Source organism: Polyodon spathula, chromosome 22 (assembly GCF_017654505.1).
Source record: "Polyodon spathula isolate WHYD16114869_AA chromosome 22, ASM1765450v1, whole genome shotgun sequence".
Lineage (NCBI taxonomy): Eukaryota > Metazoa > Chordata > Actinopteri > Acipenseriformes > Polyodontidae > Polyodon > Polyodon spathula.
The window spans coordinates 23,808,431-23,827,523 of NC_054555.1; the positions used below are offsets into that span (position 1 = coordinate 23,808,431).

Here is a 19,093-nt window from a genome sequence, read left to right on the forward strand (position 1 = left end):
GCTGGCCAGGTCTGATTTACAAACATTAGCAGGGAATAATACAATTACACAGAGTACGCTATCTTGCACGCAACGCGGCCGAAATAGAGAATTATTTTCTCTTCGTTTCTTTCCAGTCTTTACAATAAATAAAAATGCGTTTATTATCTAACAAAGTGTATGAATTATGACAGGGTCAGTAATTCCCTCACACTACAAAACAAAACAAAAAAATGTGTGCACTATCCCCTAAAATGTCTCCTAAAGGCTTGTATTAGGCAGATATATTTCATATATATATATATATATAGATAGAGAGAGAGAGAGAGAGAGAGAGAGAGAGAGAGAGAGAGAGAGAGAGAGAGAGAGCGCACCCATTGTATCTCTAGACTGGAGTTTTGTTATTTATTTCTCTCAGTAAAATACAAACGCCCAGACACAAGTATCTACCAAATCAATGCTATATTTAAAAACAGGCAACACGAATATAATAAACTGTGTAAAATGCCTCTTCAGAAACGTTGGGTATAAGTTCAACAGAAACGCATACAATAACTTTGCATAACTTCAGCTCGCAAAGTTTATTTTTGTACTCAAGTATTTATCACAAGATAATAGTAAAAATAACGTTAATTACACGTGAGCGAAAACATAACACACTCATAACAAACCTAACAGAGACTACAGATAGAAAGCTAAGCTGACTGGCAAAGAGGGCTCAAGGCTTATAAATAACGAAGTCAAGCACTGTTAACACCTTTTTAAAACCAATTTTAGGTGAAAAAAAAAAAAAAAGTAAAGTCCAAAAACAAGGCAGAGGCATGCAGTACAAAAGTTTCAATTTCTCGCAAGGCACTGCACAGTTGTGAAAATAAACACTACATAATAACTGAAATAAACAGACATCGCAGGGCTCCCGTCCCGGTAGTGTGTACAGAGCTCTAGCGCTACTCCACGGTCGCTCTGCCGCTGATCAATGATTGAACTGAACAAAGGCAGAACACGATCAATTTCTAATACCTATCAATGCAACAGCGATGCTTTTATTCCCCAAAACTCGCTCCAAAAGCCCATTTCGCCTCATATTCCGGTACAGCATGCTTTATAGTTTCATATTCTCCAGAAAGGTTGAGGGTTGCCACTAACCTGAAGCCGCCGTAGATCAAATTTCTTCCAATATTGAAACATCGATCCCACATCGGCGGCCATCTTGGGGGATATTGAAGATATTTTTTTTCTCACCGGCTAGACTAAATATATGGGCTGGATTCCCTCCGTTAAGCAGCCAGTATTATTCTTTTAACACGAAAACAAAAAAGTCCCCAAAAGTAAACGTAGCTATAGCAGGACTTAAAGAAAATAGCGAAGCTTTGCGAGCGGAAGGACACGTTTGGAAAAAAATATATATAATTGGTAACCCTGCATTTGTGATGTCCTGGAGAATGTTGAACTGTGCAATTGCACTTGACTTTGGTTTTGCAAAGTTATCAATACTGACGTAACGTGTTGATCAATACCGTCTGGAAATGGGAAAAACAGAAAAATTTAATTAAGAAATGTTTACTGCGAACGGGGTGGAGTTCAGTTTAATTCCGCAACTGTATAGGCAAGAATTTCTGTATACAGTACACATCAACATAGTAATGATACGACAGGTGTTAAATAAATAAGTTCTCTGAATAATAATAATAATAATAATAATAATAATAATAATAATATAATAATAATAATAATAATAATAATAAAAATTGGGACTACCTTTATTTAACTATTTCATTTTATTAACAGAAAAGTATTGTGTGAGAGTATTTGATTGTGTGTTATTCATACATCGTCATATAACAGTATTATTTACGTATATACATTTACTTCCATGTTTTAAATGTATTAAAGGAAAAAAAATAGTAATAAACAAAATATCACACACAAAGATACAGGGGTTGGACACAAACATGACAACACAAGGGTGATCAAAATAAGTCCTAATATGTTGTGTTTTATTTAGCTACACAATTATTTTCAGATGCATTGCAACTCAATGGGAGTTAACACCCCTAATGATAATACCACTAAATTGTTTTCACAAGACTGAGCTTGAATCTGTACCAGTAAGGTGGAGCGCCGCCTGCTGAGTCACCACTAGCATTACAACACGAATAATGTTATCAGGTCAATCCGGAATATAACGGGTTAGAATAAGTTATCTCTTGCCTAGTGTTGTTTGGCGTTACTTTTTTCACAGCAGTCCACACCTGCAGCCGCATACAGCCAGGCCTACCTTGATCTGAGGCTCAGTCGCGCAGACTCACGTCCCCATTGAGTGATAATGCTGCTTTTATGTTGTTTTGTGATTCTCAAGTGGCTTCCAAAAGCCTGTCATCCGGGCATGAGAAAAAAAATGACAACGTTTGAGTCTGGCCGTTCTGTTCCATAACAAAAACCGAAACAACAACAAACAAAATAACACTGCTGTTGTTTTGAGGCCGGTGTCAGATGCATACACAGAGACAAAAAAAAAAAAAAAAAAAAAAAACCCCAAAAAACACAGTATCTTGTGCAACCGGTTTTTAATTGACAGGGGGGAACTTTATGAGCTCATTGTTGTCTATCTAGGTTGCTGCATAATCATCTATATTTCCCCGTCCTGCTCTCCGGTATAGACCTCGGCAGTGACGGCATGCTGTTCCCACACTGGCTCTACTCTGCTACGGCATTGTCGTTTCCGTTCCCGTTCTACTTGGGTGTCTTGCCTCCTTGGCACCGAATTTCCAGTGGTGTCGGTGTTTGAAACGATGGGGGTTTTATTCGATGTAGGGTTTCATCTTACACAGGGTAGTCTGGTTACTGCATTACATCCACAAGGTATTGTGTGATGTTTTAGGGGGCAAAGATATATTCCTAGCAAACAGTAATTAAGAATTGCATGCCTAACAACCAATTGCTGCCCTGTATAAAGTCCAATATTTTCATTTTGTTTGATGTAAAAAAAAAAGTACTGTTTCACTATATTTGTTTCGCAAGTCAGTGCCTGATCTATAAAACACTGCACCTGCATTTCGTTTTAGTCCTTTCCCCCTGCTGGCTGCTTGTGGGATCTTTTCTACTAAAATGATGCCTAACTAATAGATTTAGTCCTCCTGATTGGTTGGAAGGAGTAGGTTGTTCTATCGATCAGCTTTTCGCTGCTGGAGTTGTGTTACTATTTTCGTGCTGAAGCAAAAGATTTGAGAAAAGTATAACGTCTGGTGCCCTCTAGTGGCAATAGTGTTTGTTGCTGACAGTCCTGTAGTAACTGACCTCAGTATACAGGGAGACTGTAACTGACTGACATAAAGATAAACAACTCTCCTGGTGTACTGATTGCGTCTCAGTGATATTGTCTTTACTCTAGAAAAAGTAATTCCATTTTGGTATGAAATAAAATTTAAAAAAGGCTAAAAAGAAACCGGTACAAAAAATTATTATGGTATATACTGGAGTATATTATAGTCCAAAAGGTGTATAATCTACAGCATTAGCCATAAGGGTTCGTTACCAGACAATGAGACAGAGACATGATTTATTCGTGTTCTGTTACAGTCAGCTCACAATAACAAGCACATTCAATTTTTAGCTCAAACTGTGACAAATGACGAGGCCCCAGTGGCCAGAGAGCAAGTCTAGACAGAAGTGTTCTCAAACACGCACGCTTCTGAATTATTTGGTGCTGTTGGCGTTACTGGCATAAGCGGGGTGTACAAGTAATCGGGAACCTGAAATGGCAGGCCTTTCTCTCGGTTTATTTTGAAAGTTTGTTGTTTCATATTTGAAAATTCACGCACTTCATTTTTACCCAGAAAAAATATATTTGTGCAAAGTAAATCCCTGGGGGTAAGACTGTGAAAGACACTTATTAAAAGTTCTAGTTTTTTACTGTTTATTGGTAGCTCCAGAGAGCAAGTATAAGGCAAAGAGCTGGAAATAAAGCAATAATATTTCTTATTTAGAAATGCTTCACTGGGAATATAAAATTTAAATGAGAACCTTTGCATAAAAGTAAGCTTGCATGTATAAAAGTAAGCTTGCTTGTATATTGTTTTTCAAGTCTATAGTATATTATATATTTCAAAAATTTATAATTTGTTTAATCCCACATGTGGGGCAGAGATTTGTGTTGTTTCTTCTCCTTCTTACCGGGTATAAAATAACAATAAGGAGCTTTTAAAGCTGCAATTTTACAATAAAGCGTTTATTTGGACACCGTCATTCCAGCTTTTAACCAACCAGTGCCGGAATAGAACAGTGTTTTTTAACTGTATTAATCAAGCCGTGGTTTCCTTCTAGGGCGATTTTAACATTATTACATAGAATACAAATACAGCTGAATGAGGCTCACAGAAAATCAGCTTTATACATGTAAAGTGGTGGTATTAAGATCCACTTGTGTTTAATCATTAAAACTGTCTCCCTTCTAAATAGTATCCCTAGCAAAAGCACAGCAAAGTGTAATAAAACATGAAAGCTATGCAAATGTCCTAACGTATTTTGTCATTCATTAAACTGCTAAATGTGCAAATCTGCCATGGCAAACGTTTACAACAGCCATCCTAAGGTATTTACTTATTTTATAGTACAGGGGTTGTTAATTTTACAGTGAAAATTTAAGGGGTGATGTAAGGATATGCGCAAAGTGATTTTTGGGTGCAACCCCCCATAATGGTGGTGTAAATTGTGTTTAGCAGCCTTAAAGTCTGATTTTACGATTTACTGGAGCGTTGTGGGTGTTTTGCACCCACAAATATCGACATCACCCCCAATATTTACAGACTGGAACTCAACACTGTTCGATTGATATGGGTGTTTTTGTAATGGAGTTTCTCCTGTTTTCTAATACAGTAATGCACGTTAACCTATTTTGTGTGGTTGGGGGGTTGGAGTTGGCCTCTATGCCCTATCATCTTCTTCCATCAATTAAATCTACTCTGTTTAATGCCTAGCCACTTACACGTAGTTGCCCTACGTTTTTTCGTTTCCTCATCCTCTAGAATCTCAGCCTCCTGTTTGTCGGGTCTCCTCATTGACGGAACCCCCTTGATATAAGTAGGGCCTTCGAAGGAAGGAGCTTCTGTTTATATCTTCTATTTGTTACTAACATTATGTCCTAAACATTACAGCAGGTGGCCTAGCTCCGTTCCGTGAAACTATGTACAATCAAATGGTGCGTGTGGTTCAGGCACCACCAAGTGGACATTAGTGGAAGTTCAGCAGCCGATGTAGAAAGATTAGGATCCTATTCTTTTTCGTGAAAGTTGTTGTTTTATTAAGTCTTTGTTAAGGTGATTTCACTATGAGTTCAGGAGCTGCACTTCACTTCTAGTTGCTTACCATGGACATAAAGTATGCCATTTAGAATAGGTTAGATATATAGATAGATAGATAGAGAGATAAACAGAGAGCTAGACAGACATTATCCTTTGTCTCCAGTCATGGTTCCAGCGCTGTGTTAACAGTGCACTCAGCTGGGCTGCCGCCTCAATGATACCCTTTGTGAGCGCTGGGAGAGAGCAGGTGCAACTCAATTCTCAGCTCAGTGTAGCCGCTCCTTCCACTCATTAAATGTTCTCTTCCCTTACTCAGCTAACCCAGCTCCTCTGTATCTATTAATGACAACCCTTAAAGCTGTAGCGCCCCAGTTCTGGTTTACAGTGATGCAAAATAGACGACATTATAAAAGGTCAAAATGAAAAATACTGCTCGTGCTGTTTTGTGTTTGCCATTCAGTGCATTTTAAAGTGACGTAGTTGAGCCTTTCTGGCGGATTTTGTTTGCCAGTCCAGTTTGTTTGTATTCCCAGAAAGGTAACTGTTGGAAAACAGACTTCTTCTTCACTCTGTACCGACTAATATATCACTGTGCAGCAGTAGGCTGTCATAAATGACATCTGCAATCTCTCTTATAGCACAATAATCAAAAGAGCAAAACTTCCCAAAAACATTCCAGTCTATTGCATTTTCGGTTTTAAACTATAGTATAGTATGCTGCATTGCCATTGCAAATCATTTGCTGAGGGTTCTGACTCCATGGCACTTACTGTTTCTTCTGTATATCGAAATGCAATAGGAAGTAAAGCATAGCCTTTATATAGCAGTGAGATCCCCTGTTTGACATGCATGCTAAGCTGTGGTAATATTTTTTCTCACACAGACACAAAAGGCATGCTGAGCAACAGCTGCTATTTGTATCTTAAATACAGAATAAACTCAACCGTTAAGACAGCTGAGACTACAAAGAAGAGATGAAGAACACAGCCAACAAGTGAACCATATGCAACCCTCCCGAGAGTACTGCTCTGCTGTATTGTCATGACCCATTGTGTGCTTGTCACTTTATAACATCTGAGATTGAAGCCCTAACATGTTAGGTTGCCCTTATAAAAGTTCACCATGGTAAAATCAAGTGTAATAAAGCACAGTGAAAGCATGGTATAGTGAGGTGCGTTAAAGCATATTAATAAACATGGCAAACCAGGGTAAGTTACGGTAACTGTATAGTATAACCATGGGAAAAGCATGTAATGAACATCACCTTTACCTGCAAGATCCGTTGTACATCAGGGACTCAGAGCCATGATGGGTCAGGTCTACATCCATACGACCATATGGGCCCGTTATGAATAGTAGTGCAAACAGGTCCTGCTAAGATTGGAGCTGGGGCCACTAACTGATCTTGAGCTATTTAATTCAGGGCAAGTGAGCTGCTGGCATTAGACACTGCCACCTTTGTCCAGACATGCACCATATAAGCCCTAGTGAGTTCAATGCAGAAGTCTCTTGTAGTTTATTTACAAAAAGGAGAAGCATGAATAAGTTTGGCCTCCTTCTTTCATGCAGTGCTAGTAAAAGGCTGGCCTTCCTATGGTTTCAATAAAAACATGACGAACTAGATATGGGAGACTTTGAAAGTGGCCTGAATTTTGTTTCATGCGAATGACGCATTAATGTTTTGACACGAATTTGAAATGAATGTTTATTTTTTTCCTCTATGGGCAAATAGTAGTATTATGGGCACTTTGACTTCAGTGGAGAATCGGGGCCAATGTGTTTCTATGCAAAATACGAAGAGACAAAATATACGATAAAACGCCATACCTAAGACTATACGGCACAGGAAACACCAAAATACCGGCTTGGCACCATTTATTGAAGTTATCCCACATAGCGAGTTCATGGCACTCTCTACATGCCCCGCGAAAGACCACTGTGATTCTTACTCGTTTGTTTCTTTAGACTGAAGGCAGCCAGCTGAAGTTTTACATTCTTGGACTGCTTTTCTAAGCCCACAAGTGTGGATGTCACTCATCTGCAACGCGCGACGCACGATCTAACTAAAGCAGTGGACGACGAAGACACAAGCGTGTGCCGTTTCTTTGACCTTCACTTCATTGTAGCAGAATGACATTGGTGTTATTCTAGACCACTGTTATTCTAAACAGTTACAATGCAAAGGGGGTGGGGGTGACACTGACATACTTCACCTGCTACTGCCAAAAGAAGGCAAAAGTGTATTTATAAACCCGGGTAGAGGGTGGTATAGGGTATATAACGCGTTCTTGTCCGTCCATTGCTGAGCAGCATTTGAAGTTCCTCTCCTTGTTTCAACAGCCAACTCAGCAAGCCTTAGCGATGGTGAGTGCGTCAAGAGTCGTATCGTCTATAGCGCATCAGTGGGTGCTGTTCAGTAGTCTTATCGCAGCTGGAAATACAATCTGGTGTTTAAAGGAGCATCCAGTGATACAACACTGCCTGTGTTTGCTGATGCGATTTCATGACGTGGACGGTTAAAGGAATCGTATTGGAGTTGACTGATCATCATACGTTTAGGATTTATGTTTAATTATTAGTTACAAAACAGACTTGAAAGGTGTTAAGATTTTGCAGTTAAACGAACGATTTGGCACCGCCTAATATATACTATATATATATATATATATATATATATATATATATATATATATATATATATATATATATATATATGAACATAATTTGGATATTTTATTTAACATCATGTAATTAAACAAACTACAAAATGATATTGCAAGTCTTCTGGAAGCCATAATAGCAGTACAGCATTTCATGTTAGATTTTTAAATGTCACATTTCTCAGTTTTTCGTTAAGTATATGGAAAACTACAAAGCGGTGTGTAATTCAATATGTCAACGTAATACTATTCAGCATGGTTAATTTTTGAAGCAACATTTGTTAATTGTACAGGGTGATGCAAACTCTTTGTCCAGAGCTGTATACTCAGCACGAGTCTCCGAGAACCCCTTCATGGGTATGTACTTTATTATGGCAATCAGTAGGCTATTTGGACTTTGCGCTTCCAAAGTTGGACTAGAGTTGCCTAATTTTTAAACTCCGTGAATGATTATTGGTTGAATTGGAGGCTGAAAGCATTCAATAAAAGCACGACACTTTAATATGATGACGTTGATGTATGTGAAGTTGTAAAGGCACGCATAAAAAACCAGAAACGGGTATTGATTTGCCCGTGCCAGCGCTCGGGTGCCCAAAGTGCAGTACAAGAGTAAATCAGATTTTTTGAAAAAAAGTAACTTGCTAAACTTGACATAAATTAAAGGTGTTTAAGCAATAATATGCCTGCTGTAAGAAAATACCAATTGTGAACGTGTGCCCAAAAAAGCATGGGGGGAGGGGGGGGGGTGTTAAATTAGCATCTCAAATAAGAAGGACCAGTTCATGCCATGTATTATGCTTCTCTTGTGTTCTGCAGTGCCCACAGCCGGCATCCCTTTATCCTGAAGTGTAATTGATTGAGGTCTGCTACTACTTGCGGCAATAGAAGGGTATATACAAACTGTTAGAGCTCATGCTGTGCGTGAATAGAAGCATGGGATGAAATTAGCCGAGGTTGTTAAATCAAATGTCTCCACAGTCCCCCAAGAAGGCAAAGAAGAGGGCAGAGGGAGCGAATTCCAATGTCTTCTCTATGTTTGAACAAGCACAGATCCAGGAGTTCAAGGAGGTACGTTTTATAACCCTGATATCAATGTGACAGTGTTGTCATGCAGTGATCTTCTGTTTCTTCATATTATTATTATTATTATTATTATTATTATTATTATTATTATTATTATTATAAGCTTTTAGACAGTTCCTTTGCAAAACCTCGGTGATGTATGTGCCAACTGAATACTGACCATGCCTGTCAGATCTGCTCTTGCATTTTGCGCAATGAAGATTGTTGCGTTATAAACGATTCCTTTGTTTGTGTGAGAGAAAGTCGGTCTTCTTTAAGTGTGTGTCTGTGTGCGTCTTTACACCCCCCACACCTTTCTGAAGAATGCAAAATAGTTTCGAAGTATTACAGTATTAATTCTAGCTGTGCAACCTTCTCCCAGGCTTTCACCATCATGGATCAGAACAGAGACGGCTTCATCGACAAGTCAGACCTCAGGGATACCTTCGCAGCTCTGGGTAGGGTCTCTCGCTTTGCTTTCTTACTCTGCACACGCACAGTTATGACTGAACGCATTTGTAGTTTTATAGTATAATGTAATACGGCAATGCTGTGTAGCTAGTTACTAAGCTATACCTGTCATTACATGCATAGTGACATCTGGAATAGGGTTATAGATCATTAATATTAAATCATAAAAACTGAAGCGCTACCATTGTATAAACTTTATTTATGCATCTTTCTATTATTCTTATAGTTTAAATTACATAACTATGCGTCTGGAACAGATAGCACTCTGATTCTAAATCATACCAGCAAGTGGTAAATAAATCAACATGCATCTTAATTGATAAACTAATTGATAGAATCATTTAATAAAAAAAATAGCTTCGATATTACTATAATTTGAATAGGATTCTCTAGAGCAGAACGAACCAAAGGAACACTTTTCTAACACTGAGAGAGTGCAGTCATTTCCAGCACGTGGGTGTGTAATAATAATAATAATAATAATAATAATAGCCTGTGTTTGCTGTGCACCATTCAGGGCGTGTGAATGTAAAGCAGGAGGAGATTGATGAGATGTTGAAAGAGGCTCCCGGACCAGTCAACTTCACAGTCTTTTTAACCATGTTCGGAGAAAAACTGAAAGGTACGAAACAGCAGCATTGCACAGTTCAGGACACCAGCCCCCCGAGTTCATAGGGCCAGGTTTCAGGAGCGCTAGCTATATCCCGGACCCTCCTGTGCTCACGGCTTATGTTATATTAAAGTATAATGACATTAAAACTCCTACAAAAGTTTCCATTGGTAAGATTGTTATGGTTACCGTTCTTTACTAGACCTATATGTGTGATTTGCCTTGCTTAACTGTGCCACGCTTGCACCACGCTAAATTATTAATTAGTCTTAAAGACGGCTTTTTAAAGCTGTCCCAACCCCCCCCCCAAAAAAAAATGCTCAACTATACAGCAAAATAGGATTGAAATCATACCCTCCCATCATTAATTTATCTCAGGGCTTCTCAAGCTCGATCCTGAGGACCCCCGTGGCTGCTGGTTTTCATTCCAAACGAGCTCTCAATTACTTAACTAGACCCTTAATTGAACTGATAATTTGCTTAATTAGACCTTTTTACTTGTTTTCAGCTCTTAAACAGTTGCAGTTCAAGTTACTTATAAAATGTTACAGCTAATTTGAAATATGCAAACTGCTCAAGAGCTGAAAACAAGTACAAAAGGTCTGTTTAAGCAAATTATCAATTCAGTGAAGGGTTTACTTAAGTAACTGAGAGCTCGGTTGGATTGAAAACCAGCAGCCACATGGAGTCCTCAGGATCGAGTCTGAGAAGCCGTGGCTTATCTTATACTTTATCCGAGTTCAGTTTGTTTACAACCCACATGGGGTCGCGTTATCTGTCGGGAAACATTCTTATTTTCTCTCTTAAAAACAGCTTTCTGCTGTGAGACAAAGAGGTGTAAAAAATGATCGTGCTATAAATAAACAAATAAATAAATAAAAACTTCCTTTGTAATGTATGTTATATAGATTGGGGCGTGGTCTTTAGCAGTGTGTTTGTTCAAATTCTAACAGGTGCGGATCCAGAGGAGACCATTCTGAACGCGTTCAAAGTCTTTGACCCCGAGGCTACAGGCATTCTCAAGAAAGACTAGTAAGTATGGCGGAGCTGCCGTGTAGTCGTCGTAGTCACAGGCTTTAGTCACACTGGAATCTGATGCAACAATATTGTCTCTTCACAGCGTCACGGAAATGCTGACGACACAGGCGGATAGGTTCTCAGCTGAGGAGGTAGGTCTGCAGCATTCATCTTTTTAGAGGAAGAAACCCTTGCATGATCATTACCAGACCACAGCATTACCAGCTAAGGGCAACACAAGGGATTTGGAACAAAACACTGGAATGGAAATAAGACTGGCATTACACAGCAGTTTAGCTACACATTGTTAACTACACATTGTGGCTAATCAAACTCATAGTAAAACATGGAATGGGTGAACCTGCTAAGCAATAGGAGTCTTAATCCCACCCCTGTGATAGCTGGGAACAAAATAACCAGTGTGTATTGGTTTATGGAATTGGGATAACCTCTTACGTCAAATCATGAAAAGGAAATCTTTTTTGATATAGGACTTTTCTTTACTGTGACAGGAGTTACAGCTTCCATAGCTTCTGCTTTTGGTCTTTTGGACAGTATGAACTGTAGTCCTGCCACTTCAGCCACTGACAGTACTTACAAGACAAGATAACACAAGATTAACCATGCTCTTGCACTGATAGTTGGAGCTGACCTGTTGTACACAAACTCTTTCTAAGTGGGTATTCTCTTCCGGTATCAGATGGAGCAGATGTTCGTTGCCTTCCCCCCAGATGTGGCTGGAAACCTTGACTACAAGAACCTGGTTTACATCATCACCCACGGAGAGGACAAGGACCAGGAGTAGAGCTGTCTCTCCATTCTGTGCCCTGCTCTCTGCTCTCTCAGCTGTGTCTGTTCTGTGAGCGATGTCTGTTTCCATTGAGATCCACCTGCTTCAGTTAGCCCCCCCCCCCAGTCTGCAGTGTGTAGAATCCCCTTTATTGTTGCTGCTTACTCTAATGTCACTCTCTTTAATGACATTTACTATTGTGATGACCTGTGTCCTGACTCCATGCTGTTTAACTCCTACAAGATGAGTGAATGCTTACTTTGCTGTATCTGGCAATTCACAAACAAATGTGTAAAATACATGAATAAACTTGGCATTTTTCGTACATGTCACCTCACTGTGTATTGCTTCTTTCAGGTCAGGAAATATTGAGTTTAACATGCAAGTGCCGCTCTGTGGTAAGATTTCTTTCCTGTTAAACCTATGAGCAATAAATAAAATGGGAGAACCAAACACAGAGCACTACAGCTACACTTTGTCATTTTTTTAAAAAATGTCAGTATTTCACATGTCTACTGTCTTCCCCAGTATAAAACTGAATTTCAGGGAGATGGAGCTTTGATATACTAATGAGGGATGCCATTTAAAAGACAAAAATAATATGTTTGATGAGGTTTTCTTTAACTTAGGATGGTAGCAGATATTATTCCATTCCCCACATTACTTTGACTGTGCAGAGCTGTTTTTGGTTCACAGAGCCATGCTATATATATGGAAAAAGGAAAGGCTTTTATGCTAAATCAGTTTAGTTCACTAAAACTAAATAGCTGAATTAACAGTAACAAAGAGAAAAGAAAAAACAGACGGCAAGACACAGCCTCATTAAACATGAGTTTAAAACACCAGATTCATTGATTTGCATTTTGACTGTATTTGCTTCTACCACTTGCACTCATCTGAAACCCATTCTGAAATAAATCTCGATTTATCTCGAGAGCTATCAGCTGGACAGCCCTGCACCATTGAAATAGCAATACTATACTGTACAGAAGAAACCTTAATCAAAACATTACCAGAACAAACACCACCAATGGGTTAGGATGGAGCAGTCCTGATATACTAGCACAGTGGCTGTGTTTGTAATGGTCTATATCTCACAATGTCATGCCAACGTTTCCACTGTGGTACGATTGTACACTGCAGGTTTAAACTGTGTGAAACAGTCCAGACAGACCCTGGAGCCTCCCCCTCCGCTCGCCCTGTCGTGGTGCTGTATCTCACAGCAGCCCCTGCTGTCAGCGTGTGGGAGTGACAGAAAGCCTGGTATAGTAGGTGAGAAGCAGTATTCTGACCTCACATACACCTTGTTTATATCGACTCTCATTGTGAATTAGCCCTCAAGAGTCAAGATCATTGTCTGGGATGAGGGAGGGTGTCACTGTTAAGATGTGCTTATTAATATTTGCTGCAGTGTCAGTGGGGCACTGGAGGTGCCTGTTACTCATTCAAACAATTAGCTGCTAGGGCTTAAATGGGAGTTTGAATCACGGCTGTCTTTGTGATACTTGACTTAATTCTACTTATAGTGCCACCTAGTGGTGCATTTAAGAAATAAAGTACCTGCATAATGATTAGGGGCATATCTTCCCATGCTTTGTAATAGGATGAGCTGTCCTCAATGCAAGTGCTTACAGTATGTATGCTATTTGTAATGTCAAACAACTACTAGCAATGGACTTGTGCAGCCAATCCATTTTATAGATAGACTGTCTCTAAACTAGGCTGCACCCATCAGCTTGTCAAAGGTCATCAGGCAGTAGTGTGAAGACAGATGTTTGGGAATGTCAGGCTGTTTGGGGGCTGTTAGTTTACTAGCCTGTCAGTGTTGTACACAGGGGGCATGTACAGCTATGGCCATAGGTTTTGCATCACCCTATATAATTAACTAATTTTGCTTCATAAAGTCGAATGAAGCCTGCTGAATAAAGTTATGTTAACATAATGAATTACATACCACTTTTTAGTTTTTCATAGACTTCATAAACTGACAAAAATTGAAAAAAGTGACATTTTGAAATCTAATATGAAATACTGTACTTACTATTATGTCTTCCGGTAGACTTTTGCGACATCATTTTGTGGTTTCTTTGATTAAATTACGTTACATAAAAGATCTAAATGATGTTCATATAGTTTTTTCTTTATTATTATGTCTCATTATGATGCAAAATGTTTGGCCATAGCTGTAGGCTCACAACTCCTCTGGACGTTAATAAAAAAAAAAAATACTGCTTCATTCAACTGTGCAAGCAAATGAGAAAGCACCTGCCATAGCACTGTCAGCAAGGTGTACTTTACTGTATTCAATGTGACTGAAAGGATGACTGCCAACCAAGCACCTACCATCAACCTTCTATCACAATCATTCAAGTCTGCTGTAATGACACATTTCTGATTGAAAACAGGGAGATACAGCTTTTATATATCCCACAATATATTTCAGGGATTCCATTTGCCTATCAAATTAATCAGGCACCAAAGTGTGTGCTATAGATGGCAGGTGTTTCTATTTCCCTGTATGTAATTCTAATGGGGTCCTCACAACAGCCTTCAGCAGCTGAAATAGCAAAGAGTGATCGCACTAGGTTAAGTGACTCAACAGCAACTCTGTTAGTTCAAGCTCTTGTTGTATTCTTGGGATATTGTTAATATAATAAAATACTTAAGGTGGGAATCCATTGGTGGAGGCTGGCGTGGTGGCACTGATCACAGGGTTTTCAGGGTCTTCCTGCCGTCACGGACCCCCCTGTCCGTTTTGGACCCCTCCATCCCTTTGCAGAGCTCCTGTTTAACCAGGACCTTCTGGAGAACCTTGTCCTGAAAGGATTCAGAATCCAGGGGCTGCTCTGGAAACAACAGGGGGAATCATCACACTGTATTAAGAACCAAACAGGTTAGGTTAAAGCACAGAAGATGACACAATCCTAGAACTCAGTTACACTGTTCTAAGGGCTATACCTTGAATATCCGGTGGGTCGGAGTCACCCCCCTCCATGGCCGAAGGCACGTCTATTTTAATGTCCGGCACAACAGACAACAGCGAGGAGACGCCTAGCAGAGGGTTAGTAGGAGGAATGTCTTGATACTCGGCTTCCTTCATGCCCAGAAAGGCCAGAGCCATCATCAGGTCACTGGTCTTATGCTCCAGAGTACCTACGAGGGAAGGGCAGGATAAATCAGTCCCAAGTTGAGGAGCTCTTGCCAGGTCACTTCACCTATAGTGCACTGGAGAGAAAGAAGGGGAAATGATACCAGTGCAGAACAAGAAGGAAGGTGAAATAAAGGACTAGTCTCTTAATCTTAACTTTGCTGGTATACTATATTATTTAGGCTTTAACAATGATAAAACACAACCACTTTATCCAAGGCAACGAGAGAATATATGTTCATTACCCCCACCCCCACCCCTTGGCACAGTTTACTGTATTTTGATGCAATAAAGTTACATCTTGCACTGTGATTCCCAATTAGATTTAAGCTAATTTCCCAGGATGCCTTAACACATCAAAACTCCAGAAGAGCATGACACTAATACAACTGAGGCAACAGAGATCTTTCACTGATGTTGGGTACTCCTGATTGGTAGGTTTCAGAGGTGAGGTGGGATTAAATACCAAGTACTACAAATCAGGTAGGAAAACAGTCATTTATAAAATTAAAAAAAAAAAAATTATAATCAGAAAAAAATGTAAAATGGGTATCTGAGCAGCTTGGCAGGACTGTACTGTTCACAGGGCAGTGGTAACGTGATGATGCTGTACAGAACCACAGTAAGAGGGTGGCTGTACCGATGTACTGCACGATGTTGAATTCAGTGATGTCTTGGCTTCCCCCCAGCTTGTCCACGATGGAAGAGGGGTTGCAGTTCATCTTGGTGAAGAGGGACTCCACGCGAGTCTTGAGCTGTTCCAGAGATTTACAGGTCAGCCCATATTGGTGCTCCAGGTCATTGGCCTGCAGAGTCGTCCTCTCTAGTGCAATCTAAACAAGAGGTAGAGAGAGGGGAGGGAGAGAGGGGGTCCAATTCAATCATATTTACATCGTGGGGGAAATTGGACATTTCCTTCTGCACAGATAATGAATGCCTCCTTCACATATTAAAAAGTATTAAGCAAAGTGTCTATATTTTACATATTCAAAGTTCATTTGCCCAGTAATTTCTGTAGTTTTTCATCCTTTTTTTTACTTCTAGTTCCCAGTGATTAATCTTGTTTGGCCATGCTTTAACAAAATTTTACTGAACTTTGCCACACTTGTAGAAAGCTTTATGAAATTCTCTACCTGTTTTCTTATTACCTCCAGGTCCTTCAGGGCTACATGCCTGTCCACATGCAATTACATGTTCTGAAACTGGAACTGAATAATTTCCCCCTGTGCAAGAAGAAGGAAGAATTAATGCTGCAATACTGTTTAACAAAGCACAGATGAGGCAGTTTGGTCCAATAGTTCACCAGAAATGATGTCACAGTAACATTTAAGGGGAGGCAATGAAGTTGTCTGTTTTACCAAGAACCACCAATTGCAGTGCATGGTGACCACACATAATGCAGCAGCAAGCGTCCTTGAGCCTGGGTATAAACTGGGTACCCCCAAATCACAGACCAAACCCAGAAACCCCTTTTACAGGCCTTCTGCTGCCTGGCTCAATACACCTGCCTCTCTTTTCACGGTTCCAAGTTGCAATATTTCTGTGTGAATTTATAAAGTGGCAGTCTTGTTTTTGGTGCTTTGAAGTCTATAAGCATCTGTCACTGACTGGTGTAGAGCAGAGCAGGTAATTGCCTTATCTTACTGAAGAACCGCTCAAATGGAAGAACTGACAATCCACCATTTCTAAAAAGAGAGTTACTGAGATGTCATTGCTCCAAATAAATAAAATAAATACGCTATGCTCCGATACACGTGGTATTAAGGCCTTTTTTTGAACCTAGAAAGAAATCTGAGCTTTGAGAATATGTCCAGAAATGAAGGCTTTCTGACCCTTTTAGATTTGTGGTCTTCATATTGGTCTCCCGTTTGCTGTTCAGTGAAAATGAACTCTGTGCTAAATACTTACTGTTCCCTCCCTTTAACATTGAAACAAAGCTCCTGCCTGTTCTTAGCACAACTTGTGAAAAATGCAACTGGTCTTTTCACAAGTGCCAACGGGCTATTCTCATCAGCCAGGGCATTACTCAGATCAGTCACATGCTTCTTCTGTCTCCCATCTGCTCTCTTGTAATGTAATCTAGAGATGCACAGCCTGGTGACAGAAGCTGCTTCAAAGCTAAATATGAATCATTTTGAGGAATGCCAGTGTGTGTATAAAATACAATGCCTGGCCACTTTATTAGGACCTGTCTGCCCAGCTGGACTTGGCATCTTCCTGAAGAGACGCAAGGATGATAAGGTGATGAGATATGTGATGTCAGCGTTGCAGATCAAGCTGACCCACCCTGTTGGCAATGGCTACTTTCAAGGCAATAACACGCCCGTCCAGCATGCTACCGCTGTGGGCCACTTCTGCCATCTTCCACGGCCGCCATCCAATCAAGCATGCTTGACGATCCTCTGCCTCTCTGTGGATCTATTGCGTATTACCGAATGGCTCTCCCAGGACACCCTCCAGCACCTTGTGGAGTCAAGGCTGTGAGGCTGGACCCAATATAAGCACAGGTCCTAATAAAGTGGTTAGGCAGGGTTTATTTATAGTGCATCAGTCAAAAGCCCACCTGTTAGATTATGCACAGGTTTAGCAGTAATGTACTGCTGTATTAACAACAAAAACTACAGTTTTCTTCACATTTGGACAAGCGGTTCTCTAGCCGGACTGACTGAACACAGCTCCTGAACACACCTGCAGTTTTTGTATCTTTTCCTGCAGCACCTCCATCTCGTTATTGAGCTCGTTGATGTAGCTGAAGTAAGCAAAGTTATTCTCCTCGTTCTTACTGAACTGCTGCCTGATCACATCCACATTCTCCGGCCCTGTCAGCTCCATCACGTGCTGGTACGCAGTCTGGTAGCTCTCGAAGGAGTCGTCGCCCACCAGCTCAGTCACTATCTGCTCAGTGTCTGGAACCCAGCGCAAGGCAGTAAAGATACTCAAACACACTCCAAAAATACTGTGGTAAACTTATAATTCAGAAGGTGAACTTCTGAATTATAAAATGTCAGAAGGTTGTGATGATAGAAAATAATCTACATTCATTCATAAAGATAGCTGATATTACAGTGGACTCCAGGGGGAGCTGAGTTAGCATGGTTAGTGCTAATTGTAGCTTTTAACTCTCCTTCAAGATAGATCTGCATATCACATGTTTGTTCAATAAATGGACAGCAGGTCTTACACAGATACAGTAGAGTGCAAATGTATTAGCACACCTTAAGATTGGCCAATTGTATCTTTTATATACCAACCTGCATGAAAACCTCTGGGTGGGAGAATTTCCAGTCAGTAATTAGTGACGATAGGCACTTGTGTGTGAAAATGTTAGACACTTTGTGCTTTAATTAGGTATCTTAAACGGCTCATGCATTTGACCATGTGTGGTTATGTGTTCCTTTTCTCTTACTATTTTAAAATAATTGCATATGTGGCCTATTGAAGTCATCAGTTAAATTAGAAAAATCACTATTTTGTTGTTATTTTGACAGAGTGGTTTGATTTAATATGCACAAAAAATCGAAACTACAGAAGCAATGGGGCGTCGTAATTAATTTGCACACTACTGCAACACACGCACACACAAACTGCCCTCGGCACCGCTGCGCTTGTGTGATTTGTGCATCATGAAGTTCCTGAGTTTGCGGTTGTGGTCGATGACCCTCAATAACTCCTGCAGCTCCGTGCTGAACAAGGCCTTGTCCTTCTGACTGCGATCCCTCACCGCTAACTAGCGGGCCAGAGCCTCAGACCTGAAACACATGAGCACAGTCACACCCGCTTCAGCTCAGCAACCCGCAGGATTCCAATGCAGGGAACTTAAATCAGGCTCGAAGGGACCTTGTACATATTCAAAATGTTAACAGAACAATATGCTTTGTACATATTTTTAAACATAAGTGGAACTGTTTTGATATTTTTATCTACAGGTTCTGAGTCAGCGAGCAACTGGGGGGTTGCTCCAAAACAAAGACATTTGCAACAATTCAGTACAAGGCCATACAGCGAGAGTGTAGTAAAAGTCATGCTTTCTACTGATTAACAGTACACAGATTGCTG

General features: G+C 40.1%; 2 protein-coding genes across 8 annotated transcripts in view; one reads left to right on the forward strand and one right to left on the reverse strand.

The window, feature by feature from the left end:
• The window catches only part of LOC121297393 (homeobox protein cut-like 2), a 98,960-nt gene extending 97,757 nt beyond the window's left edge, over positions 1–1,203 (reverse strand). For 3 of the 5 annotated variants that reach the window (XM_041223705.1, XM_041223703.1, XM_041223704.1), the window contains exon 1: positions 1,126–1,188. In XM_041223705.1, coding sequence (XP_041079639.1) covers positions 1,126–1,188 — 63 coding nt within the window. Of the gene's footprint in view, positions 1–1,125 lie in introns of all 5 variants that reach the window. The other 2 variants (XM_041223707.1, XM_041223706.1) reach the window with 1 other exon arrangement.
• Positions 1,204–7,540: 6,337 nt separating this feature from the next.
• Positions 7,541–12,221, forward strand: LOC121296803 (myosin regulatory light chain 2, ventricular/cardiac muscle isoform). 3 transcript variants are annotated; one of them, XM_041222622.1, is made up of 8 exons: positions 7,577–7,643; positions 8,756–8,828; positions 8,918–9,007; positions 9,384–9,459; positions 9,990–10,094; positions 11,036–11,114; positions 11,203–11,251; positions 11,800–12,221. In XM_041222622.1, exons 3-8 carry the CDS (start codon positions 8,972–8,974, stop codon positions 11,902–11,904), a joined length of 450 nt encoding a protein of 149 aa, XP_041078556.1. In that variant the 5' UTR covers positions 7,577–7,643; positions 8,756–8,828; positions 8,918–8,971; the 3' UTR covers positions 11,905–12,221. The 3 variants fall into 3 exon arrangements, with proteins under 3 accessions (XP_041078555.1, XP_041078556.1, XP_041078553.1); XM_041222621.1 differs by lacking the exon at positions 8,756–8,828 and having other exon boundaries at positions 7,541–7,643; XM_041222619.1 differs by lacking the exons at positions 7,577–7,643; positions 8,756–8,828 and having other exon boundaries at positions 8,891–9,007.
• The last annotated feature ends 6,872 nt before the right edge of the window (positions 12,222–19,093 follow it).

Excerpts from the sequence above, each read along its gene's own strand:
- LOC121296803 (XM_041222619.1), top strand. The coding sequence starts at position 8,906 with ATGTCTCCACAGTCCCCCAAGAAGGCAAAGAAGAGGGCAGAGGGAGCG. Across the intron at positions 9,008-9,383 it reads AGATCCAGGAGTTCAAGGAG|GCTTTCACCATCATGGATCA; the intron begins GTACGTTTTATA and ends ACCTTCTCCCAG. Across the intron at positions 10,095-11,035 it reads GTTCGGAGAAAAACTGAAAG|GTGCGGATCCAGAGGAGACC; the intron begins GTACGAAACAGC and ends AAATTCTAACAG.